General features: G+C 47.6%; 1 protein-coding gene across 4 annotated transcripts in view; it reads left to right on the forward strand.

Annotated features, from left to right (window-relative positions):
- Positions 1–27096, forward strand: part of LOC141145232 (NXPE family member 1-like) — a 216022-nt gene that overhangs the window by 56557 nt on the left and 132369 nt on the right. For all 4 annotated transcript variants that reach the window (XM_073631739.1, XM_073631737.1, XM_073631741.1 and 1 more), the window contains one exon: positions 21752–22437. In XM_073631739.1, coding sequence (XP_073487840.1) covers positions 21752–22437 — 686 coding nt within the window. The remainder of the gene's footprint in view (positions 1–21751; positions 22438–27096) is intronic.

Consider the following 27096-nt stretch of genomic DNA (forward strand, 5'->3'; position numbering starts at 1 on the left):
ATCAGATTGCACAGTGTATGGGGAAATGATTTGCTCAGAAAGATGATTAGATTTAAATGTTATTCAATCAGATTGCACAGTGTATGGGGAAAGAATTGCTCAGAAAGATGATCAGATTTAAACGTTATTCAATCAGATTGCACAGTGTATGGGGAAAGAATTGCTCAGAAAGATGATCAGATTTAAACGTTATTCAATCAGATTGCACAGTGTATGGGGAAAGCAGATGCGCCCGTGTGCAACACACATATTTAACAAACTAAAACGTGTGCACCCTCTCAGGCGACCATAAAATGGTGTGCTTTGACAATGCGCATGTGTAGTTGTGTAAGCTGAAAGAAGGGTGTAAAAAGGATTGATTAGTTGTAAGGCAGATCTACATGTTCTGGACAGAATTTGTGCATTTAAACAATATTATATACATACTTTTTAGCCTGGTAACAGAAGAAGGTAAACTAGTAAAGTTATCTACAGTATTCAGACAAAAATGTTGAAGATTACATTGGCTGCGCTTGCTAATGGTAGGCGCGAAAGATTGTGCAAGTGCGCAACAGTGCTTCCTATGTAAATATGGTTTGGTGCATATAAGTGCACCATCATTTTTGATAAATGTTTTGAGTCCCGTTTTTTGTGCAATTGCTCCAATATCTCCACTGCACCACAGGCGCGGGTCTTTAGTAAATCAACCCCTTAATGTAGCAAGACAGATTTACCACCAGGGTTTGGTTGACGCCTAGAAGGAAATGAACCCTGGGACTCGGGATTATACACACTATTCTAGCCCCCACAATACTTTTGCCAGAATAGATCACTTTTTCGTTCTGCAAAATCATACACCGCTGGTCCACAAAGCAATCATTAAAGACTCTGCCTGGTCGGACCTCTCTTTCCCCTTCCTGATAATAAACAAACCCACAGCACGTCAACAAGGGTTCAATTGGAGATTAAACGCCTCACTCCTTAGCAATCCCTCCCACATCAGTGAGATTGAAAAAGTAATTCAGGAATATTTCTTACTCAATGATATTGATAACATCTCTCCCACCATTTTGTGGGCGGCACACAAAACCTCCATAGGGGGTAAACTGATCCAAATGTCCGCTAGGATACACAAAGCCCGCAAACTAGATATAGACAGACTGGAAAGGGAATTCTCGTATTTAAGCAAACAACATAAATGCAACCCCACCCCTGGATCAGCAGCTAGGCCTGAAACAGCGCGTACGGCTCTTAATTTGGCCCTCACTGCTATAGCCGAAAAAAGCTTGCGATGGAATGGTGGGAGGTTTTATCATCAAAAAGACAAGTTAGGAGCTATGTTGGCACATAGGCCAACTCCTAAGATAAGGTTGCGCACCTTACCTGAGGTAAAATTGAGCAATGGATCCCTATCACAAAATCCCCAGAAAATCATGGAAGCTTTTCATGATTTCTCCCGTTCTTTGTATAGTAAAACTGGGAAAGAACCCTCACCCAGCCTGATTGATTCCTTTCTCAGCTCACTGAAGATCCCCAAGCTCCGAGAACACCACAGGGATAGCTTAGAGATCCCTATCTCGTCTCTCAGGTCATTCAGAACCTTAAAAATGACTCGGCCCCCGGGCCGGATGGCTTTTCAGTCCTGTATTACATACATTTTATCTGGCCCGTTTCTTTAACCAGCTTAGATCTGGTGCACAACTCGATAAGGTGCTAAATTCAGCCTTCATCACGGTAATACCAAAACCAGGCAAGCAGAGGCGTATCTAGTGAAAATGGCGCCTATGGCAAGACCTGAAACTGCGCCCCTGTCCAGCACCCAAAAATTCGGTAACATCAGCACCCATAAATACAGTAACATCAGCACCCATAAATACAGTAACATCAGCACCCATAAATACAGTAACATCAGCACCCATAAATGCGGCCTTACCAGCACCCAAAAATGCTGTGCCATCGCCTCTGACACTGTACAGAGGTAGAAAGGGAGTAGAATCACCAGCGACCGGGTGCTCTAGGCTGCCTAGTTTGCCTAGTGGTAGCGCCGGCCCAGTCTGCTTGGCACACACGCAGAATCGCCCATGATGACTTTAAGACCCCTTTCACACTGGAGGCATTTTTCAGGTGCTACAGCGCTAAAAATAGCGCCAGCATAGCGCCTGAAAAAAGCCTCAGCTACAAACCCAGTGTGAAAGCCTGAGTTCTTTCACACTGAGGGCGCTGCGCTGGCAGGATGTCACAAAAAGTCCTGCCAGCAGCTTCTTTGCAGCGGTGGAGGAGCGGTGAATACACCTCTCCTCCACTGCTCCTGCCCATTGAAAACAATGGGGCAGTGCTGCCATACCGCCGGCAAAGCGCTGCTGCAGCGGCATTTTGTGGATTTAACCCTTTTTTTGCCCACTAGCGGGGGTTAAACCGCCCCCGCTAGCAGCCGAATAGCGCTGCTAAAACAACAGTAAAGCGGCGCTACAATAGCGCTGCTTTACCGCTGACGCCCGGGCGGCTCAGTGTGAAAGGGGTCTAAGTCATCATCATGTGCGTGTGTGTGTGTGTGTGTGTATGCCAGGCCCAAGCAGAAGCAAGTAGCCAATCAAATATAGTGCTCAATATGGATTAAATAAATATGCTTAGCCATTGATATCATAAATAAAGTGTAATAAAGTGATTTGTGCAAAAGCAGGTACTACTAACACAAATCACTTTTTTACACTTTATGATATCTATGGCTAAGCATATTTATTTAATCCAAATTGTTTGAGCACTATATTTGATTGCTTGCTTTGAAGTTGGTGCTGGTTACTGGTACACATGCACAAGATGATCAATATCATGGTGACAGGTGCTGTACAGTACTAGTACCTGCTGCTGCTGCCTGGGGGGGGTTCAATTGGTTTTCTACTCTGATGTCTCTTTCTTCTCCTGGTCGCCAGCCTCCATGTTCCCCTATAGACAGGCCCAGATTAAGAGCAACATGGGCCTGGTGCTAAGGATGTTGGTGGGCCTTTTTATGAAAATAAATAAAATGAAAACGCAAACAATTTTTTGTTAAATTTAAATTAAAGAGAGAGAGGGGGGGTGAGAGAGAGAGAGAGAGAGAGAGAGAGAGAGAAAACGGGGAATAGAGAGAGGGTGAAAGAGAGAGAGGGTGGTAGGGGGTGAAGGCGGTGAGTGAGAGAACAGGGTGAAAGAGAGGGGATGAGAGAGAGGGGGGGGTGGGAGTGAGGGGGTGAGTCTGTGGGGGGGCACAGCATAGTACATTACACGGGGGGGGGGGTGTAGCACAGTACATCACATGGTTGGCACAACACATTACATGGTGGATACATGGATACAGCACATTTAATGGTGGGCACAGCACATTACGCAGTTGGCACTGCCCAATACAGCACATTACAAGGTAGGCACAGTACATTATATGGTGGGCACAGCACATGACATGGTTGGTACTGCACAACACAACACATTGCATGGTGGGCACAGCACATGCACACAGTGGGCACAGGACCTTATATGGTGGGCATAGCACATGACATGGCAGGCACAGCTGAGCACATTACATGGTGGGCACTGGACATTACAAGTGGGCACTGCACAGAACATTATATGGTGGGCACAACACATTATATAGTGGGTACTGCACATAGCATGGTGGGCACTGCACAGCACATGACAAGGTGGGCACTGCATGACACAGCACAGCACATTACATTGTGAGCACAGCACATTAAATGGTGGACACTGCATATGACATGATGAGCCCTGCACACCACATTCCATTGTGGGTACTGCACGGCACATGCCATGGTAGACAATGTACAGTACATTACATGGTGAGTACAGCATATTACATGGTAGGCACTGCATGGTGCAGCACATGACATGGTGGGCACAACACAGCACATGACATGGTGAGTACTGCACAGCAATTTACATGATGGGCACTGCACATGACATGGTGGGCACTGCATGACACAGCACATTACATGGTGGGTACAGCGCATTACATGGTGGGCATTGCATGGCACAGCACATGACGTGGTGGGCACAGCGCATTACATGGTGGGCACTGAATGGCACATAAGATTACATGGTGGGCACAACACATTACATGGTGGGCACTGCATGGCATAGCACGTTTCATGGTGGGAAATGCAACTGCACATTACATGTTAGGAACTGCACATGACATGGTGGGCACTGTTGAACAGCACAGCACATTACACAGTGGGCACAACACATTACATGCTGGGCACAACACATGGCAGGGTGGGCACAGCATAGCACATGACATGGTGGGAAGTGCACATGACATGGTGGGCGCTGCACATTACACGGTGGGCACTGCACATTACACGGTGGGCACTGCACATTACATGGTGGGATCACTGTATGGCACAGCACATGACATGGTAGACACTGCAAATTACATAGCGGGCATTGCAAGGCACAGCCATGACATGGTGGGCATTGCACATGACATGGTTGGCACTGGATGGCACATCACATGACATGGTGGGCACTGCACATTACATGGTGGGCAAGGCACAGCACATGACATGGTGGGCACTGCAAGGCACAGCATGACATAGTGGGCACTGAACATCACATGAAGGGCAATGCAATGCACAGCACATGACATGGTCAGCACAGCGCATTACATGGTGGGCACTGCAATGTACAGCAAATGACATACTGGACACAGCACATTACATGGGGGCACTGCAAGGCACATGACATGACATGACATGACATGACATGGTGGGCACAGCACATTACATGGGGGGCACTGCAAGGCACATGACATGACATGGTGGGCACAGCACATTACATGAGGGCACTGCAAGGCACATGACATGGTGGGCACAGCACTTTACATAGTGGGCACTGCAATGCACATGACAGGACATGGTGGGCACAGCACATTACATGGGGGCACTGCAAGGCACATGACATGGTGGGCACAGCACATTACATGGGGGCACTGCAAGGCACATGACATGGTGGGCACAGCACATTACATGGGGGCACTGCAAGGCACATGACATGGTGGGCACAGCACATTACATGGGGGGGCACTGCAAGGCACATGACATGACATGGTGGGCACAGCACATTACATGGGGGGCACTGCAATGCACATGACATGGTGGGCACAGCACTTTACATAGTGGGCACTGCAATGCACATGACAGGACATGGTGGGCACAGCACATTACATAGTGGGCACTGCAATGCACATGACATGGTGGGCACTGGGCACAAGAGAGCACATTACATGGGGGAAGCAGTAGTCTGTCCCCTAGCACAATAATTACACAACATCCCCCTAACAAATGTACTGACCTTATCATAACAGTATGGGAGATGTCCTTCCTCCCGGGCTCCTGCTGGTTAGGACATCAGCGCCCCTCCCCCAGACATGGAGGATCTGTGTGAGTGAACAGATCCTGTGATAGGAGTCAGGCATCGGCAGAGACAGGACTCGGCTGCACTGACTTGTCTCCTCCATGTGTGCACAGAGGGCTCCTCTTCCTTCAGGAAGGCACACAGGAATTGACAAGCCACTTCCATGGGCCTATATTGAGGGAGGGGCCTGGAGCTGCAGCTCCACCAGCCCCTATGTTAATCCGGCCCTGGGCGGAGCATTAGGCTCCGCCTCCGCCAGTTACTCTATCTCTGCGTAGATGACCCAGGGGCGGTCACTTTGGCCAGACCAACTCATCGGCCGTCAGGGGGGGCGCCTGTCACTGGCTTCCCTCCTGGCCTCCTCACTTGCTAATTTGCTGTGCCGGCGCTGCGCTCCAGCAGGCCGGTCGTGGCGCCGGGGACAAGAGTATAGCGGGAGGCGGCCGCGAGAGGACGGGTAGTGGGACTTTATTTTTTGTGCTTTTTTGCCGCCCCCCCCCCCTTATGGCGCCCATGGCACTTGCCATGGCTGCCATACCCTAGATACGCCTCTACAGGCAAGGACACTAGTTGCACTGCTAGTTATCCAAAATCTATCCAAACACCTCACCCTTGTGCTTTCACAACTGCGGGCATGTTGGGTCAATGCTAAACATATGGTGGGGCTGTCCCAAAATCAGGGGTCTATGGAATAAAATATTTTATATCATTAGGAAAATTACAGGATTACCCATCCAAAAGTCTCCTCAATTAGCTCTCTTAAACTTTCCTAAAACCCCAAAACTAGTCCAAAGACTTATTATGTTTATTTTCCTTGGGACCAAGCTAACAATTGCTTGGGCTTGGAAACAACCGACTGTATTCTTTCTCTTTGTCAAAAGAAAGATATCATGTATCATGGCCCAGGAGAAAACAGTTAGCATCTTTTTGGACACTGCTGATAAACACGATGCTGTCTGGGATCCCTGGACCAGATACATATCTCTGCCACCTAACGCTTCCTTATCACCCCTGTAGGTGAGCGAGCACCGCACCGTCTTACGATGTTTCACCCCTTCCTTCTCTATCCTCACTTTCTTTTTCCTTCTCTCTCCTTTCCTCTTCTCTACTTTTCATTATCACCCTACAGGTTCTACTACTTGGCTACTACCTGGAGACGTTACTTCCGCCCTTTCCTGAATTACAGGAGAGAGTTTTTTTCTGCTTGTTACTAAAGCTAATTAGATGATACTTGGACCTTTAGTCCGAATCCTTCTGTCTATTGGACACCCACATGTTACTATAGCTTTAATCTCTGATAGTCCACCCAACTGTCTAGGCACAGTTTTTCGAATTCGGTTCGCATTCTTCCCTCTCTCCTATTTCAATGTTTTACACCTTTTTTGTTACACTATATACCTAGGTAATAGATGTTCAGCTTCGCCCGGGGGTGGACCTTTCCTTTTCGGCACAGCCAGATCCCATGTGGGGTGCTGGGGAAGCGGGGTGATCCCCCTACCGGAGTTGACTTTGTTAAAATTGACCCAATGCGGGCACAATAGATGTCTCTATCTTTGATATGTTTTTTTATTTCTTCGGTACTACTTCGGTAAATGTTCCACAACGGTATTACCTGTATTTTTGTTGCTTTCATATGTTGATATCCCAATAAAAAACTATTGAAAGTAAAAGTGAAATATTCCTTTAAATTTAGTACCAGGAGGGTGTCTATAGTATGCCTGTAAAGTGGCGCCTTTTCCTGTTTCCTGTTTAGAACAGTCCCTGCACAAAATGACATTTCTAAAGGAAAAAAAGTCATGTAAAACTACTTGCGGCTATAATGAATTGTCTATGGGAGAAATCAAAAGTGCTAATTTTAAGGGCTTATATGCAGGGTATTGTCATAAAAAGTGTTTGGGGACCTGGGTCCTGCCCCAGGGGACATGTATCAATGCAAAAAAAAGTTTTAAAAACGGCCGTTTTTTCAGGAGCAGTGATTTTAATAATGCTTAAAGTGAAACAATAAAAGTGAAATATTCCTTTAAATTTTGTACCTGGGGGTGTCTATAGTATGCCTGTAAGTCTGCGCATTTTTCCCGTGTTTAGAACAGTCCCTGCACGAATTGTCGGGTCTCGGCAATACAGATAAAAGTCATTGAAAAAAATGGTCCTTTGGGTCTGGTATGTATATTAAGGGGAACCCCGAATCAAAATGTAAAAAAAAAGTTGCGTGGGGGTCCCCCCCATATTCCATACCAGGCCCCTCAGGTCTGGTATGGATATTAAGGTGAACCCTGTGCCAATTTTTTTTTTTTTTAAATGGCGTAGGGGTCCCCCTCAAAATCCATACCAGACCCTTCTGGTCTGGTATGGATTTAAAGGGGAACCCCAGTCTAAAATGTAAAAAAAAAATGACGTGGGGGTCCCCCCAAAAATTCATACCAGACCCTTATCCGAGCATGCAACCTGGCAGGCCGCATAGGGGGGGACGAGAGAGTGCCCCCCCTCCTGAACCGTACCAGGCCACATGCCCTCAACATGTTGATGGGGACAAGGGCCTCATCCCCACAACCCTTGCCCGGTGGTTGTGGGGGTCTGCGGGCGGGGGGCTTATCGGAATCTGGAAGCCCCCTTTAATAAGGGGATCCCCAGATCCCGGCCCCCCCTGTTTGAAATGGTAATGGGTACATTGAACCCCTACCATTTCACAAAAAAAGTGTCAAATTGTTAAAAAAATCACAAGACACATCTTGGGACAAGTCCTTTATTAAAAACTAAAAATGTCCCACAAAGTCCATTCATCTTCTTCTCTCGCTCTGCCGGACCGAAAAAAACCCCCGCACCATGGGAGGCACCCGCCGTAATAACTGTCCTCTCAGGTGACAGTTCTTTTATAACTGAGGGCGGGGCCACACAGTGACATACCTGGGTGACCCAGCCCCCCTCTGACGCATGGGGACTTCCCAATGACTTCCAGTGGCGTCAGAGGGGGGCACCCAGGTACGTAAACGGATGGCCCTGCCCCCTCTGACGCCACGGGGAAGCCATTGGGAAGACCTCGTGCATCCGAGGGGGCGGAGTCACCTGGGTTTGTCACCGTGTGGCCCCGCCCTCAGTTATAAAAGAACTGTCACCTGAGAGGATGGTCATTACGGCGGGTGCCGTGGAGGGGAATCGGTGGCGGTGTGCGGGGGGGGTTTTGGGGCCAGCGGAGTGACAGAAGAAGATGAATGGACTTCGTGGGACATTTTTATTTTTTTATTTTTTAATAGAGGACTTGTCCCAAGATGCGTCTTGTGGTTTTTTAACATCCTGACACTTTTTTTGTGAAATGGTAGGGATACAATGTACCCGTTACCATTTCAAACGGGGGGCGGGATCTGGGGGTCCCCTTATTAAAGGGGGCTTCCAGATTCCGATAAGCCCCTCGCCCGCAGACCCTCACATCCACCGGGCAAGGGTTGTGGGGATGAGGCCCTTGTCCCCATCAACATGGGGACAAGGTGCTTTGGGGGGTTACCCCACAGCACCCTCTCCATGTTGAGGGCATGTGGCCTGGTATGGTTCAGGAGGGGGGACGCTCTCTCATCCCCCCTCTTTTCCTGCGGCCTGCCAGGTTGCGTGCTTGGATAAGGGGCTGGCATGGATTTATGGGGGGACCCCCACGCCATGTTTTTTTTATTTTGGCTCGGGGTTCCCCTTAAAATCCATACCAGACCTGAAGGGTCTGGTATGGAATTTGAGGGGGACCCCTATGCCATTTAAAAAAAAATGGTGCAGGGTTCCCCTTAATATCGATACCAGACCTGAAGGGCCTGGTATGGAATTTGGGGGGACCCCCACGCAATTTTTTTAAAATTTTGGTTTGGGGTTCCCCTTAATATTCATACCAGACCCAAAGGGCCTGGTATGGATTTTTGGGGGACCCCCATGCCATTTTTTTCAATGACTTTTATCTGTATTGCCGAGACCTGACAATTCATTATAGCCGCGAGTAGTTTTGAATGACTTTTTTCCTTTAGAAATGTCATTTTGTGCAGGGACTGTTCTAAACACGGGAAAAATGCGTGACTTTACAGGCATATTATAGACCAGTGTTTCTCAACTCCAGTCCTCAAAGTGCCCCAACAGGTCATGTTTTCAGGATTTCTCTCAGATGAAACGGCTGTGGTAATTACTAAGGCAGTGAAACTGATCAATGCAAAATAATGAAATACCTGAAAAAATGACCTGTTGGGGTGCCTTGAGGACTGAAGTTGAGAAACACTGCTATAGACACCCCCCAGGTACGAAATTTAAAGGAATATTTCACTTCTATTTTTTCACTTTAAACATTATTAAAATCACTGCTCCCGAAAAAATGGCCATTTTTAAAACTTTTTTTTGCATTGATACATGTCCCTTGGGGCAGGACCCAGGTCCCCAAACACTTTTTGACAATACCATGCATCAGTGGCGTTGTTAGGTGGGTGCGGGGGGTGTGGGCCGCACTGGGTGACACCCGCCAGAAGGGTGACACCCGTAGGTAGCGGCACACACCGCTACACTGCCCGCTGCGACTTGTGCTGTGTCCCTCAGCACAGCGGACTGAAGCCGCCTCCCCCTCCTCTCTGTGTACTTCACACAGGAGGAGGAGGAGCCCGAGGGACACACACGGCTGTGTGCATCTGTCCGCGCTGTTCTGAGGTCTGTAAACTTTATGCATACAGTATGTGGGTGGACATGTGCAGGGGGATTCTATACTAATGGGGGGCGCTGCACTGAGGGGGATTCTATACTAATGGGGGGCGCTGCACTGAGGGGGATTCTATACTAATGGGGGGCGCTGCACTGAGGGGGATTCTATACTAATGGGGGGCGCTGCACTGAGGGGGATTCTATACTAATGGGGGGCGCTGCACTGAGGGGGATTCTATACTAATGGGGGGCGCTGCACTGAGGGGGATTCTATACTAATGGGGGGCGCTGCACTGAGGGGGATTCTATACTAATGGGGGGCGCTGCACTGAGGGGGATTCTATACTAATGGGGGGCGCTGCACTGAGGGGGATTCTATACTAATGGGGGGCGCTGCACTGAGGGGGATTCTATACTAATGGGGGGCGCTGCACTGAGGGGGATTCTATACTAATGGGGGCGCTGCACTGAGGGGGATTCTATACGAAGGGGGGGCGCTGCACTGAGGGGGATTCTATACTAATGGGGGGCGCTGCACTGGGGGATTCTATACTAATGGGGGCTCTGCACTGGGGGGGATTCTATACTAATGGGGGGCGCTGCACTGAGGGGGATTCTATACTAATGGGGGGCGCTGCACTGAGGGGGATTCTATACTAATGGGGGGCGCTGCACTGAGGGGGATTCTATACTAATGGGGGGCGCTGCACTGGGGGATTCTATACTAATGGGGGCTCTGCACTGGGGGGATTCTATACTAATGGGGGGCTCTGCACTGAGGGGGATTCTATACAAATGGGGGGCTCTGCACTGAGGGGGATTCTATACTAATGGGGGCTCTGCACTGAGGGGGATTCTATACTAATGGGGGGCTCTGCACTGAGGGGGATTCTATACTAATGGGGGGCTCTGCACTGAGGGGGATTCTATACTAATGGGGGCTCTGCACTGAGGGGGATTCTATACTAATGGGGGCTCTGCACTGAGGGGGATTCTATACTAATGGGGGCTCTGCACTGAGGGGGATTCTATACTAATGGGGGGCGCTGCACTGAGGGGGATTCTATACTAATGGGGGGCGCTGCACTGAGGGGGATTCTATACTAATGGGGGGCGCTGCACTGAGGGGGATTCTATACTAATGGGGGGGCGCTGCACTGATGGGGATTCTATACTAATGGGGGGCTCTGCACTGAGGGGGATTCTATACTAATGGGGGGCTCTGCACTGAGGGGGATTCTATACTAATGGGGGGCTCTGCACTGAGGGGGATTCTATACTAATGGGGGGCTCTGCACTGAGGGGGATGTCTATACTAATGGGGGGCTCTGCACTGAGGGGGATAACTATACTAATGGGGGTTCTGCACTGAGGGGGATTCTATACAAATGGGGGGCTCTGCACTGAGGGGGGAATCTATACCAATGGGGGGTCTGCACTGAGGGGGGATTCTATACTAATGGGGGGTTCTGCACTGAGGGGGGGATTTTATACTGATGGGGGAGTCTGCACTGACGGGGGATTCTATACTGATGGGGGGGTGTATGTACTGATGGGGTGGTCTGCACTGAGGTGGGAGGTTGATACTGATGGAGGGGGGTCTGCAGACTCTGTACTGAGGGAGGGTTTCTGTACTGATGGGAGGTCTGTACTGAGGGAGGGGGGCAGTACTTAGTGGGGGGGTCTATACTGAGGAAAGGGGGTCTGCACTGAGCGGGGGTCTGTACTGATGGAGGGGGTCTGTACTGAGGGAGGGGAGTCTGTACTTAGTGGGGGGGTCTATATTGATGGAAGGGGGTCTGTACTGAGGGAGGGGGGCTATATTGATGGAGTGGGGTCTGTAGTTAGTGGAGGGGGGTCTGTACTGAGGTAGTTGGTGGAGGGGGGTGACACCAATTTTTTTGGCACCGGGTGACACCAACCCTAGTGACGCCACTGCCATGCATATAAGCCTTTAAAATTAGCACATTGATTTCTCCCATACACTTTTAAAGGGTGTTCCGCAGCTTTCGAATTTGCCGCAAACACCCCAAATTGTTCGCTATTTGGCGAACAGGCGAACACCCGATGTTCAAGTCGAACTTATGTTTGACTCGAACATCGGGCTCATCTCTAGTCTTAGAGTTAGGTGGATGCAAGACATTTTAATCTGGATATGGTAGACCTGGAGGAGCGTGTGGGATCTTCCTTTACAATCTCTGCTATCCTTGAGAGACCATATGATCCAGTTTAAATTGATACATAAAGCATATATCACGCCACACAGAGTTCAAAAGATAAATCCTTTGTGCTTCTCTGAATGTTGGCAGTGTGGAGCTGCTCAGGGGGATTTCACACACATCTTATTGACTTGTCCATATATAGTGTTTTTTTGGGTGGAAGTGGTGGATCTGTTGAATTGAATTACTTCTGCTCCTTTGCCGGTTTCAATGTCTGTTGGGCCTGGTGGAGGCTATTCTTCCTACAGTGTCTGAGCGAGTGTTCGCTAATATTACACTATTTTATGCGAGAAAAGCTATTGCTTTACATTGGAAGAAACCCTTTTTCTCCTATGTTTCTATACTGGATGATTTGATGGGTGCTATGCAATGTGATTTAATCTTGAATTTGTATTAATATTTTGGTCCAATGTGTATGATATGTTGTTTTGTTTGGTTTTGTCTGTTGTTGCTATTAAGGAAATAAATAAAAAGATTTAATAATAAAAAAAAAAAAGTTATACCCAAGCACATAAAATCCCCCCCATCAAAACTTTTTTTAAGTCCCCACCCCCACATATACGTATGTATAAACATAAACGCACGCATTGGGGGTGCCTACGCAGGAAAACTTTGATTGCGATACACATGTTACAAATCGCCATGCACACCGGACTGAGAGCAAAATTCCTAGCACTAGACCTATAGGGGACATTTAAAGTGTCGCCTATGGAAAATATAGGGTACTGAAGTGTGTCACCATTTTACAGACACGCACAAATTGAAGGTTTGACATGTTGGGCATCTATTTACTAGTGCAACCTCGTCTTTCATAATTTACCAAAACAATTGGGTAGTTTATTGCATTTCTATGCCCTAAAATGAACTTTAGTATATTTTTTACTTACATTTTTGTATTTCCTTGACCTTTGTGATTAATATTGTGTGAAATAAAAAAATCGAACTACAACTATTTTATTTTTCAGGGTGTCTGGTTTCAGAAAATATGTTTGGGGGATTTTATGTCATTTTCAGGCCTAAAATTATTTTTTAAACGTGTGCAAAAAATTTAAAGGGATTAAAAATAAAAATAAAAACAGCTCTGGCAGTAAAAAGGGAGGCCCGGTGTAAAAATAAGAATGCAATAGACGAAGGGCTGGCATGACAGGGGTTAAAAGGGGCTTGGTATAGTTGGGGGGGGGATTTGGTAAGTAAAAAGTGAGCAAGAAGTCAGAGTTCAATTGATTGGGTTAAGGTCAGTGAGGGGCGTAGCTGCAGAGGGGCTGTCTGGTAGCTGAGTGGGGGGCTTCAGTTGGAGGTCCGCAAGTGAAGAAGAAACTTCTGTGCTAGTCTGCGGCCTCCGATTTTTCAGCTATGGAGAACCTAGGTCTTTTATCCCAGCTGCGTGCTGCAGCTGCGGTGAATGGAACTGACTGGCTGCACATACAGGTTAGTAGGTTGCTATTGGGAGTCGGGTGGGGGGGGTTCTGTCCCTGCGCCTCCTGCCAGAACACGTGCTCAGAGGTCAAGGCCTCCAGAGCACCTCAGCCCTGAAGTAACTCCCAGGGTCCAGCACTGAAATAGGTGCCCCTCGGAGAGTACCTCGAGGGAACCTCTGGGCCCTGCACAGAAGCGCCGATCTGCACGGCCAGTGGGGTGGCCCAGGAGGAATCCTCAGCCACGGCGGGATGTGACCTCACCTACCGCGGTCCATCCCATTCATCCCCCTGCTGTGGATCGGGACTGGCTTTCGACACCCCCCTGGCGGTTCTCGGCTGCCCGGGCAGCTCGGTGTGGGAGGGATGAGATGGCGGGAGCCGGTGTTCTGCCGAGAAAGTTCCGCTCGGCGTATAAGTTCCCCCCTCTACTGCGCCTGCGCAGTAGGTATCGGCGGAAATAGCCGAAGCAGAACAGCTGAAAATCAGCTGTACACGGCGCCTGTAAGAGGGCCCCTCGCGGGCTCGCTTCGCTCGCCACGCTTCGGGCACGGCCTCGCTGCGCTCGGCACTTTTAGATTCCCCCTCTAGGTCCACTTGGATGGTGGGGAAGGAACCTGGACCCAGAGCGCAGGCGCCGTGTACAGCTGATTGAAGCATTTGAGCTTCGGCTATCTCCGGCGGCTGAGAGTAGTATGTACTGCGCAGGCGCTGCGCCTGCGCAGTACAGGGGGGAACTTATCCGCCGAGGGAACATTCTCGGCAAGACACCGGCCTGTTACCTGGGGCGGCCGGTGTCCAAGTTCCCCCCTTTGATGTGGAGCGGGGGCCTGTGACGGCAGTGCGGGACACGGTGACTGGCGGGAGGAGAAGCAGCATGACTGGTCGGGAGAAGAGAGTGGCTGCCACTGTCCACTCTGGTGGTATGTGTGCCCGGCGCGGCATTGGTGGAAGTCAGCCTGGGCCCAGCCATATGACATCATCAACGAATGTAGCAGGCTGCCGAGCGGGTGACCAGAGAGCTCCGGGCATGGCAGCAGCATCTGAGGACACTGCTCTCAGTTTGTCTGAGGGGGAGTTGGAAGATGAAATGGGAGATGGGAGCATGCTGCGGTGGAGGACAGTGTAATGGCTGGTGGACCTGAGCATCCCAGCAGCCTGGTAATTGGCCTTCTGGCCTATCTGATATGCATGTGACAGGTGTGCCTGCTGGTGTGGGAGTTGGTGTTCAGGGGTCTTTGGCTGGTAGGGGGTCTGTGGCAGGGGACGCTAGCAGTGTGAGCGGTTCTGGTGTCAGGGTGTTGGAGGGGAAGACAGATTTGGTCCGGTTGCTTTCGGGTCTACGGGACATTTTGGGGCGACTGGAATCGTCTGCTGGGCAGGGGCTGCCCACAGCGGCTTGGGTCCCGCTGGCTTTGCTGGTTGCTTCGGGGGTTGTGAGGGGGCCTGTGACTGCAGTTGGTGTGTCACCGATGCTGGAAGTTCAGGGAGGGGCTATGATCAAGCCAGCTCAGGTGGAGATACCCCCCTCGGAGGCAATTTCTGGCCAGGTGCCCTTGGTGGGGGGCAGTGGTGCTGGGGAAAAGGTAAGATGGCTGAAAAAGAAGGGGACCATATCCGTTTGGTGGATTTGGCGAAGTGTGAGGTATATGTGTGTTTTGAGGGGCCACTCGGGGCACATATTAAGCCAGAAGTTAAAGAAAGAAATCTGGTAGGGTAAGTATATTGAGATATTTTCCCTGCTTCTGCTGGAAAATTTTTACCTGGATCAAGGTAAGTTAGACGACAGCAAAAAAGAGGAAGAGGAAAAACGGCAGTACAGGCTCATCCCTCGGACGTTTAACAATTGGTTACAGGCGTTCGCTATTTTGGCAAGGACCGGAGGAGCACACGGAGGGGGAGCGGAGGAGAAGGGGGAGGGACAACCAGAGGAGCACACGGAGGGGGAACGGAAGGAGGAGCACGGAGGAGGACACAGAGGGGAGCCGGAGGAGGATACAGGGGACACTCGGGAATGATCAGTGCGGCATTAGGGGAAGTTATAATCACCGAACTCCGTGTGGCTTAAAGCAGCTGAAAGTCAAGGAGGGGAGAGGAGGAGAAGTGGCTGTAGGCTGCTTTAATGAAAGCCACACAGGGAGATCGGTGATTATAACTTCCGCTGCCGCAGGGATCGTCCCTGAGTGTCCAGGTATTGGACTAGGCATCGGGAGCATTTACACGAGTACAAGTACTCCTGCAAATACTCTGTATCTGCACCAATACCGGTACTAGTATCAGTATCAGGACAACCCTAATTTCAAGCTTTGCCGCTGGAAAATTTGGAGATTTCCCCTTTGGGGGTTGTTCCCAAGAAGGAACCCAACAAGTTCTGCCTGATTCACCATTTGTCGTATCCCAAGGGGGGATCTGTGAATGAGTATATCGATTCATATACCTCTTTTGATGTGGCAGTGCTTTGGTCCGGTGTTACGGCCGGGGGGGCTCTATTGGCAAAAACGGACATTGAGTCCCTTTTTTCGGTTGTTGCCAGTGCATCCGGACAATTTCCATTTGTTGGGATGGCGGTGGCAGGATTGTTATTTCATTGACCGTTGTTTACCCATGGGGTGCTCTATTTCTTGTTCTTTGTTTGAAACTTTCAGTTCCTTTTTTGAATGGGTGGTCCAGGATGTGTCTGGAATCCTGTCGGTCATTCACTATCAGGATGATTTTTTGTGTATTGGTCCCGCCGATTCTAATCGTTGTCGGATTTTGTTAGCTACTGTTCAGCATATGGCTGATCGCTTTGGCATTCCTTCTGCTAAAACGGAAGGTCCGCTACGGTGCTTAGTTTGCTCGGCATTTTGATTGACACTGTGACTATGAAATGTTGCCTCCCCGAGGACAAACTTAGGGATTTGAGGTTGTCGGTGGTGTCAGCCCAGGGGTCTGTCAAGTTGCAGTCGCTTCTTGGCAAGCTTAACCTTGTTTGTCAGATCATGCCTATGGGCCAAATTTTTAATCGCCTGTTGGCGGCTGCCATGGCTGGAGTTCTGGCACCTGGCCATCGTATTCGCCTTACCCGAGGGCTTCAGGTGAATCTACAGGTTTGGGAGACTTTTCTGGACTCCTATAATGGTCAGTCAGTGTGTATGTCTGATGCTATGTCAAGCTTTGATCTGGAGCTTTTCACAGACGCCTCAGAATCTGTTGGATATGGTGCGTATTTCTGCAGTCAGTGGAGTGCAGGCCCATGGCCAGAGGAATGGAGGGAGGGTGGCTTTACTAAGAATTTGGTCCTTCCTGAATTATTTCCTATCATGCTCGCGGTCAAACTATGGGGCTCGCAATTTTGTAACAAGAAGGTTAGTTTCAATTGCAATAACATGGGTGTTGTGATGTCTATTAACAGTGTGTCCGCATCTTCGCCCCCGGTGGTGCGTTTGTTGCGGCATTTGGTGTTGTCTTGTTTGCGGTGCAATTCGTTTGTGTATACAGTTCATGTTTCAGGTTGTACTAACTCACTAGCTGATGCACTTTCTCGGTTTCAGTGGGACAATTTTCGATTGTTGGCTCCGGAAGCGGCCGGACTTATCCGGACTGGCTGTGGCGGATTGCCTTGGAGTGACTGTTGCCATGATCCAGTGAGTGAGGCCTAGGTAGTCTGTAAATGCTAAGGTTTGGAAGGAATGGTTTGGTTTGGCCAATGGACTGGGTGGTGCAGTTCATGAAGGGGATGACAGGTTTTTGGTGTTATTTTTTTTGGGGCGCAATGTGGAACAGGGAGTGTCTGTATCGGCATTAAATCATAAGTTGGCTGGGCTGGCATTTTTATTTAAATTGTTAGGATGTAATAATTGTACCAAGGACTTCTTGGTTCTCCAGGCGGTGAAGGGGTACCGCATGGTCCCTCAGCCGATAGACGTGTGTGTGGTTTGTTGTTCTTTGTGTTTAATTTGGATCCCGGGCCATTCATATGTCTGCTGGGGGGCGAGAAGAGCTGATGTCCGGCCTGACGGACGTCAATTGGGCATTCATCGGGAGGAGGCTGTGGTGCTCTGGATCAGGGTACCTGGCTTATTGTGGAGTAGAGTGGTTCCTGAGGTGGAGCATTATGTCAGGCTTGATAGGGCCCCAGATGTGCTAGTGGTCAACGCTGGGGGTAACGACTTGGGTCTGCGGGCTATGCGAGAGCTTAGCTGTGACATTAAATACGATTTTCTTTGGCATTGCTTAACTTACCCGGACTTACTTGTGTGGTCCAATATAGTGGCTCGTACCCAATGGCATTTTACTTCGTCAGTTGATAGTACTAACAGGTTTCAGGTAAAGGTAAATAGGGAGGTGTCAAGATTTGTACTGCGGAATGGAGGTTTGGTTTTGGGGCATCATGAGTTGGATCTGGACACCTGGCGGTACTTACGTGGTGACGGCGTTCATTTAAACACTGTTGGGATTGACATGTGGTGTCTTGGCTTGTAAGATGGTGTACAGCGGGCCCTGCGGGTGTGGAGGTCCACACAAACCTAAGGTGTCAGGTTTGTGGGGCTGGGTGCAAGGTCCCTTATAGGTTGTATGGACACAAAAAAGTAAGGTGTAGGGACCTGTCTGAGGTACGGCTCACAGTGGTTGGGATGTGTATCTACGTGTTGTCTCCCAGATGGTGGTTTTGCGGCTGGAGGCCTGAGTAAGTGATACGCAGGTATTGTCTTTGTTTGATGCCCTATGGGACCTTGTGGCTCCATTCGATATACTCTGGGGGTTTATGTTATTATGTTATTAATTTGTTTTATGTTTGGTTAATGAAAAGGCTGCTGTGGCCATTAACTCCAATATGTGTTGTGTGGTTATTATACTAGATGGGGTGTGGGGTCTTGGTTATAGCAGTTTGTAAGACAAGCCATATTTGATACCCTAGTCAAGGGAGGCCCGGAATAAAAATAAGAATGCAATAGAAGAAGGGCCGGCATGACAGGGGTCAAAAGGGGCTTGGTATAGTTATGGGGGAAGTTGGGCTAAGTAAAACGTAAGCAAGGAGTAAGAGTTCAATTGATTGGATTAAGGTCAGTGAGGGGGCGCAACTGCAGGGGGGTTGTCTGGTAGCTGAGTGGGGGGGCTTCAGTTGGAGGTCAGCAAGTGAGGAAGAAACTTTCTACCCTCACGCCCTGTAGTTGTTGGTATCCAGGTGTTGGGTATTGGGGTTGTGCTGGGTAACTTGGTATGGGTATAGCAGTGTGCAAGGTCCCTTATAGGTTCTGTGGGCACAAAACAGTAAAGTGTAGGGACCCGTCTGAGGTACGGCTCCCAGTGGTTGGTATGTGTATCTGCATGTTGTCTCGAAGTCAATGGTTTTGCGGCTGGAGGCCTGAGTAAGTGATATGCAGGTACTGTCTTTGTTTGATGCCCTATGGGACCTTGTGGCTCCATTCTTTTATAATCTGGGGGTTTATGTTATTATGTTATTTATCGGTTATTTATTTGTTTTTATGTTTGGTTAATAAATAGGCTGCTGTGGCCATTAACTCCAATATGTATTGTGTGGTCATTATACTAGATGTGGTGTGGGGTCTTGGTTATAGCAGTTTTTGTAAGACAAGCCATATTTGATATCCTAGTCATAGTTAAATCAGGTTATGAATAACCTATGATCAACTTTACTATGTATATCTGCCAGGGTTTGCACCTGTGTTTACTGATGTTTATGTGCAGCCTACTGCTCCTATAGAATAAGGTTGGTTAAACATGAGGGCACTTATAGTGGAGATATGTTTTTGGTTGGTTTGTGGTCTTTTGGTGGAGAAACCAAAGCGAAAGATGAATCAGTGGAGTACCCATATTCAGATAGATAGTTGTAGAACAGCAAACAATTCTCAGACCACACTAAAAAAAATAAACAAATAAATAAATAAAAAAAATGAATGAATAACAACCCCAAATAATACCTGAAAAGGGTACAGAAAACGTATTCTGGTCATAGGTAATTGAGATTAGGAGGACAACATAGGATGTATTGTATTTCTAGTGTATGCCACCACCTTTTCCACCTTGTTAAATATGTGAAATAATACAAAAACATTTATGTCATCAAACTTCCTAACAATGTTCTGTCCTAATGAAAAGGGTGTCATAGTGGGAAAACTGTCAGGTTAATGAAGGAACCCAATACATCTTTTATTCAGCAAAAAGAAAAAAAAAACATTTTTAGCGCTGTAACAAACTCAACCAGGAAAACGCAGCACTAAAATTCCAAGGATAAGTCAATTTAGGTACTGACCAATAACCTAAACAATCTAAACTGAACATGTGAAAAAAATGCATTCTGTTCACCACAGCCCCCAGTGTTCAGTGAACCCAGAAATGCTCATAACTATTTATTTATATTTCATTTTTGATAATTTCTTGTTTTCCTACATGCTATTATAATTTCTTTACATATATAATTTTGCTAAAATTCTGTACTTTGCATATACAATACCCTGCAGATTTTATACGTTTGCCCACTAACAAAGAAATGATCGGTCTATAATTTTAATTGTAGGTTTATTTTAACACTGAGTGACAAAATAAGAACAAAAATATCCAGAAAAATGCATTTCAAAAAAGTTATAAATTGATTTGCATTTTAATGAGTGAAATAAGTATTTGACCCCTTCGAAAAACATGAAAGTACTTGGTGGCAAAACCCTTGCTGGCAATCAGACGTCAGATGTTTCTTGTAGTTGGCCACCAGGTTTGCACACATCTCGGGAGAGATTTTGTCCCACTCCTCTTTGCAGATCCTCTCCAAGTCATTAAGGTTTTGAGGCTGACGTTTGGTAACTCAAACATTCAGCTCCCTCCACATATTTTTTATAGGATTAAGGTCTGGCGACTGGCTAGGCCACTCCAGGACCTTAATGTGCTTCTTCTTGAGGCACTCCTTTGTTGCCTTGTCTGTGAGTTTTGGGTCATTGTCATGCTGAAATACCCATCCATGACCCATTTTCAATGCCCTGGCTGAGGGAAGGAGGTTCTCACTCAAGATTTGACGGTACACGGCCCTGTCTATTGTCCCTTTAATGCGGTCCTGTCCCCTTTGCAGAAAAACACCCCCAAAGCATAATGTTTCCACCTCCATGTTTGATGGTGGGGATGGTGTTCTTGGGGTCATAGGCAGCATTCCTCCTCCTCCAAACACGGTGAGTTGAGTTGATGCCAAAGAGCTAGATTTTGGTCTCATCTGACCACAACACTTTCACCCAGTTCTCCTCTGAATCATTTAGATGTTCCTTAGCAGATTTCAGATGGGCCTGTACGTGTGCTTTCTTGAGCAAGGGGACCTTGCGGGCGCTGCACGATTTCAGTCCTTCATGGTGTAGTGTGTTAAAAATTGTTTGTTCTTGGTAACTATGGTCCCAGCTGCCTTGAGATCATTGACAAGATTCACCCGTATAGTTTTGAGCTGACTCCTCACCGTTCCCATGATCATTGAAACTCCACGAGGTGAAATCTTGCATGGAGCCCCAGACCGCGGGAGACTGACAGTTATTTTGAGTTTCTTCCATTTGCAAATAATCGCACCAACTGTTGTCACCCTCTCACCAAGCTGCTTGGCGATGGTCTTATAGTCCATTCCAGTCTTGTGTAGATCTACAATCTTGTCACTGACATCCTTGGACAGCTCTTTGGTTTTGGTCATAGTGGAGAGATTGAATTCTGATTGATTGCTTCTGTGGACAGGTGTCTTTTATACAGGTAACAAGCCAAGATTAGGAGCACTCCCTTTAAGAGGGTGCTCCTAATCTCAGCTCGTTACCTGTATAGAAGACACCTGGGAGCCAGAAATCTTGCTAATTGATAGGGGATCAAATACTTATTTCACTCATTAAAATTCAAATCAATTTATAACTATTTTGAAATGCGTTTTTTTGGATATTTTTATTGTTGTTCTGTCTCACTGTTAAAATAAACCTACCATTAAAATTATAGACTGATCATTTCTTTGTCAGTGGGCAAACGTACAAAATCAGCAGGGGATCAAATACTTTTTTCCCTCACTGTACAATATTAACTCTATAATATATGTAATTATTTGATGCTTTTTTGTTTGTACAGTGTTTTACTATAGAGAGACATACATCTACAGTCAACAAAATAGAAAAAGTATCTGAAATTCAGAAGCTGGTCAATGAGATATTCAATCATATAGATCAGATGATGCCTAAAGTGACTTTTGTCCATATCGACAACACAACAAGTGCCAAAAAGAGCAAGATGTTCATAAAAAGCCCCAAAGAAAAGTATTGTGTTGGAGATGAATTAATAGTACAATTTGATGCATATGATCATTTAGGCCAAAAGAAAGCCTATGGAGGAGACTATCTGAGAGCAATAATTTCCAATCCTGATATAAAAGCGAGAGCTTCTGGAAGATTTGAAGACTTCAAAAATGGAACATACCATGTTCATTTCACCTTATTTTGGGAAGGTAAAATAGTGGTAACATTGTTTCTAATGCACCCAAGTGAAGCCGTTTCAGCCCTGTGGAAGTCAAGAAATAGCTGGTATGGTAATGTTGGCTACTTGTGCAAATTCACTAGTCCAGGTAAACAAGTAGAAACCAAATGTGGCTTCAATCTTAATAAAGAAGAAGAACTGTGTGAGTATATAGATGAGAGAGATGAGGAATACTTCTACTCTGTCAGACCCCAGAATTTCAGTTGTGATTCATTGACAGAATTCAAAAACTGGAAGACACTGGCTACCCAACTATCTCCACTGGAAAACAGTCTGCTTGTCAGGTATGTTATGTTACTTGCTGTTACTGTTTTTGAGAGGCAATACACAGTAAGATTTTTTTTTTGATGTGATATAACTTAATTGGGCGTCCAGGCCTGGGACAAAAAACAGGCCCGGGCATTTTAGACTGAGCAACCCATTTTGCTAATGATAATATCTGAGCAGTAAGGGGTTAATGAGGGTGGTTAGGAAGTGGTCAATGTTGGACACAAAGTGGTTAATATGTGTACATGGGGGGTTGTGAATGCTGATATCAGGGGCTTTTATGAAATCAGTGGGCCCGTGTGCAAGATCATAAGTTGGGCCCCACTGCTTGATAAAACAAAAAAAAAAAGCATGGTTTGCTTACTGAAATGCAGCAGTGAGTGGGCATGGTTTTCATTATGCCAGTGTTGTTGACTAGCCTTAAAAAAGGCTTGTGATGTCTTCGGACAATTGCAAGAGTGTGCTAATGTAGCGCACGTAGTGTGATATGGCAAATAGTAGTCATGGTCAAATTGCTTGACCAGTGGGAGGGACTTAAAGGGACATGCTTAAATAAAACAAAAACCTTTTTCCACTATGCATAGATAGGTGCGCCACAAGTGATATATATATATATATATCCTACCCCCCCAGGTTATGCTTTGCCCACTATACCCCCACCCCCAGGTTATTATGTGCCCACACTAATCCCCCCTCCCAGGTTATGCTGTGTCCACTAGAATTCCTTCCCCCAGGTTGTTCTGTGCCCACAATAATGCCTCCCCCCCCCCCCTAGGTTTAGTGGTTTTGCACAGAGCAGCCCAGATCCTCCCCTTCTCAGGTCCCTCTTCGGCACTGCTGGCCCATCCCTCCTGTTGAGTCCCCTCAGAACAAGCAGCTTGCTATGGGGGCATCCGAGCCGATCCACAGCTCCCTGTGTCCATTCAGACACTGAGCCATGGCCCGGATCTGTCCCCTTTTCTCTCATCATTGGCTGGCTGACTGACTTTTATTGACATGATAGTGGGAGCCAATGTCTGCTGTCTCATCAATGAGGAGGGGAGTCCCGGGCAGCCGAGACACTGCTGCAATATCGCTGGATCTAGAGGGACCTCAGGTAAGTATTAGGGGGTTGAGGGGGACTGCTTTACACAGAAGGTTTTTTCTTTTAATGCATAGAATAAATTAAAATGATTGTAAAGGATAGTGTTTTTTATTTTTTTTAAAAACAAACATGTCATACTTACCTCCACTATGCAGCTCGTTTTGCACAGAGTGACCCCAAACATCCTCTTCTGGGGTCCCCCCGGCAGCTCTCACGGCTCCTCCCCGCATCAGATAACCCCCTAGGAGAAGCGCTTTCCTGAGGGTGTTACCTTGCAGTTGCGCTCCCGAGTCCAGCTCTTGCGTCCACAGATACGACACGAATGCCGGACTGGCATCCGTGTTATTGGATGTGATTGACAGCAACGGGAGCCAATGGCTGTGCTGCTATCAATCTATCCAATCAAGAGCCGGGACCCCTTGGAGAGAGGGACAGGAGGTCCCTGCCGAGGAGATGGGCTCAGGTATGTAAACGGGTAACTGGGGGGCCGGTGACTGCCAGGTGTTTTTTCATCTTAATGCATACTATGCATTAAGGTGAAAAAACACAAGGGTTTACAACCCCTTTAAGATAAAAAACCTTCTGCCTTTACAATCACTTTAAAGCTGAAATCTAGACAAACATAAATGACACAGAATAATGCAGTTCTGTAATTATTAACACATCACTAAAGGTATATATTTTCTAATGCAAGCAGTATAAGTTCATGCATTAGCCTTGTTATCAGCCTCTTGCATTCCCTTTAGGCCCGGTTCACACTGGTGCGATGCGAGAACCCTGCGAATCCACTGTGGGTTCCCGCATCGCACCGACTCGCACGGCGGTTCACACTGCCATATGCGAACTGCTGGGGAGTGTCATTGTTAATGACACCCCCAGTTCAGCTTGCATATTGCACTGCGAACTGACAGTTTGGACATGAATAGGATCGCACAGGTGTGAACACCCAGGCGATCCGATTCTGGTCTGAACAAAAAAAGGGTCCTGTGCGTGTTTGGACCGAATGCGGTGTGATATCAGCCATACTATCTGTATGGCTGAAATCGCATCGCACAGACATCACATGTGATGTGAACAGCAGTGCGCTGCGAATCACATGCAATGTCTGGCATCGCAGCAGTGTGAACCGGGCCTTACAGCAGATATCAGAGTGGAGAGGAACAAACAGGACATGGAGTCAATCAATTTATGTTCTGATAGCTGAAGAAAGTATAGTGACTCAGGGATAAGCCTGATGCTTCTTTTGCTAGTCTAGTCACAGACTAGGGGTGGGGGGGTGGGGGGGTAGAAAAGACCTGCAATAATGAAAAATCGGGTCTCCAGCCTTGCCAGACAGAGCTGTACGATGTAGTAGAACTGTAAATCAAAGAACTACATGTACAGATAAAACATCTCCCTTTTATGCATTTAATCTCTGAGTTTAATTGTGTGATTTGAATGCAGCATTAACCAAGATAAGATATATATGCTATTTTTAATGATAACTGTATGCATATTAAGTAATGCAGTACAGGGATTACAATACTCCCCTTAACAATGTCTTCATCCTCCTTTTATCCCTAGAAGAAGGTGCCATTTTGCTCAAACATCAATAGGGATGAGCTTAAGGTTCAGTCCAAACATGAGTTCAAACCAAACTTTGGCTATTTGGGCATTTGGACAAATGTCAGAACATTTATCTGTGGCTGCCCAGACGTGTTGAAAGCGAAGTAAGCAACCTCTGACTTGCTCTGTCTGGGCAGGCGCAACATCAAAAAGACTTAGTAGCTTCTCGTCCACCGGAAGATGCCCCTTTTAAAAACTTCTGGCCTGAAGGCTGGTTTTCCTTCCAGGTCCACCTGAACTCACGCCCAGGCCTATAGCGGCCAGCATCCCTCACTTGATCTGAACCTTGCCTGGGCTGTGTTCTCATCTGGTTTAGCAGACAGCAATCCTGGGGAAGGAACCCCGACTTGCCCCCTGTGGTGACACTGTCTAATTTGTTCCCAAAGAAGGACAGATCCTCAAAGGGAATCCTGCACCATGCCTGCTTGGAGGCAGGGTCAGCTAACCACGGGCGCAGCCACAAGGCACGTGACAGATGACAGCATGATCCGAGCCACCAGACAAATTATTTCCAGGGAAGCCTCACCCAGAAAAGCCACCGCCAACATTAGCTCGTGAATAGGTGAGCTCCTGGCCACTTCTTCCGAGATGCTCCTCAGAGAAGCATCTACGTCATCCGTCCAGACTTCCATCGCTTTAGAGAGCTGTGAGAGCTAGAGCTAGTTTGCAGGTCATACCTGCTGTAATGTAGATCCGCTTGAGGTCGGTATCAATTTTCCTCTCCAGGCCATCCCTAAAGGAAACAGTATCCTCCAATGGGAGTGTGATGTGCCTCACCAATCTCATTAGGGCTGTGTCAATGAGAGGAGCCGACTCCAGGCGTTTTACATCCTCGCATTTAAGTGGGTACATCTTTGATACCTTTGTTAACAGGGAATTCCTCCTTTCAACACCACCCCATTCATCGGTAATTATTTCGCCAAGTTCACCCAAAAAGGGGAAATGAGGGCGTTCTTTTTGAGGTATTTAAAATATTTCCTCTGTTTGGAGGGTGCCTCCACTGGCTCTTCCCATCTCAAAGCTTCTTTGACAGCTTTGACCAGCTGTGGTACTAGGGCAGATTCAAAACCTGCACCAGGGTCATCTACCTCCACCTCAATGGCTGAGGCTTCAATTGAGGAATGGCTTGGTTGTGAAGGGCCTGGAGCCTCAAGATCATCCCTAATAGGGACTGACATAGGGTCGCCAGCAGGGTTGTGGGTGAGATCAGAATACGCTTTACTCAGGGACTCACGGACCACCTTAATGACCAGTGCTTCAACTTGTTGGTCTCCACCCTCTCTTTCTCTTGCGGCTTTAGAAAAGCATCGCTCACAGAGCAATTTGCCTTCGGGAACCTGGGCCCCGCATCCCCAGCAGGCTTTCCCAGAGGTGGTTTTAGACTCCTCTCTGTGGTGCCTAGATCTAGAGGGAGATGTATGACGTCTGGAACTTGAAGAGGAGTGATGATGTTGAGACCTAGGACGGTCTTTGTCTTTGCGTGCCGTGCTTTGGTGTTCAGACCTAGAAGAGCTGAGTGAAAAAGAAAGGGTTAAGAGCTCCTGAATGAGTGAACCCAAGCATCACAGGCAGAAAAGAACTAAATCCTACCTGCAGCAAAGGGTTGGCCACAGGGGGGCGGTCACAGATCCATGGCAAGGCAGCTTGAAACTGAAATGAACCATTAAAGCCTTATGAGAAACAGGAGTGACAACAGGCATGAGAGAACAAATAACAAACTTAGCCAGCACCCAGGGAGCCTGCAGCAAACAATTTACCTTGTAAACTGGAGACCAGCGCCTGGGGAAACTGCCGCATAAGCCCGCAAGTCATCCCAAGGAATAGCTGCTTTGACAGCCATCTAAATCTGCCGGCGTTCATGGTATCACCGCCCCCCAGCACGCCCTTTGCCGGAAAACATCGCCACCCAGCGGTGGTCGCGCATGGTTTGTCAAAACCACGCCTGCGCAAACCAAGCACGGAATCTTCGTTCACAGCTTGCAGATGC

This window comes from Aquarana catesbeiana, linkage group LG05 (assembly GCF_042186555.1).
Source record: "Aquarana catesbeiana isolate 2022-GZ linkage group LG05, ASM4218655v1, whole genome shotgun sequence".
Taxonomy (NCBI): Eukaryota; Metazoa; Chordata; class Amphibia; order Anura; family Ranidae; genus Aquarana; species Aquarana catesbeiana.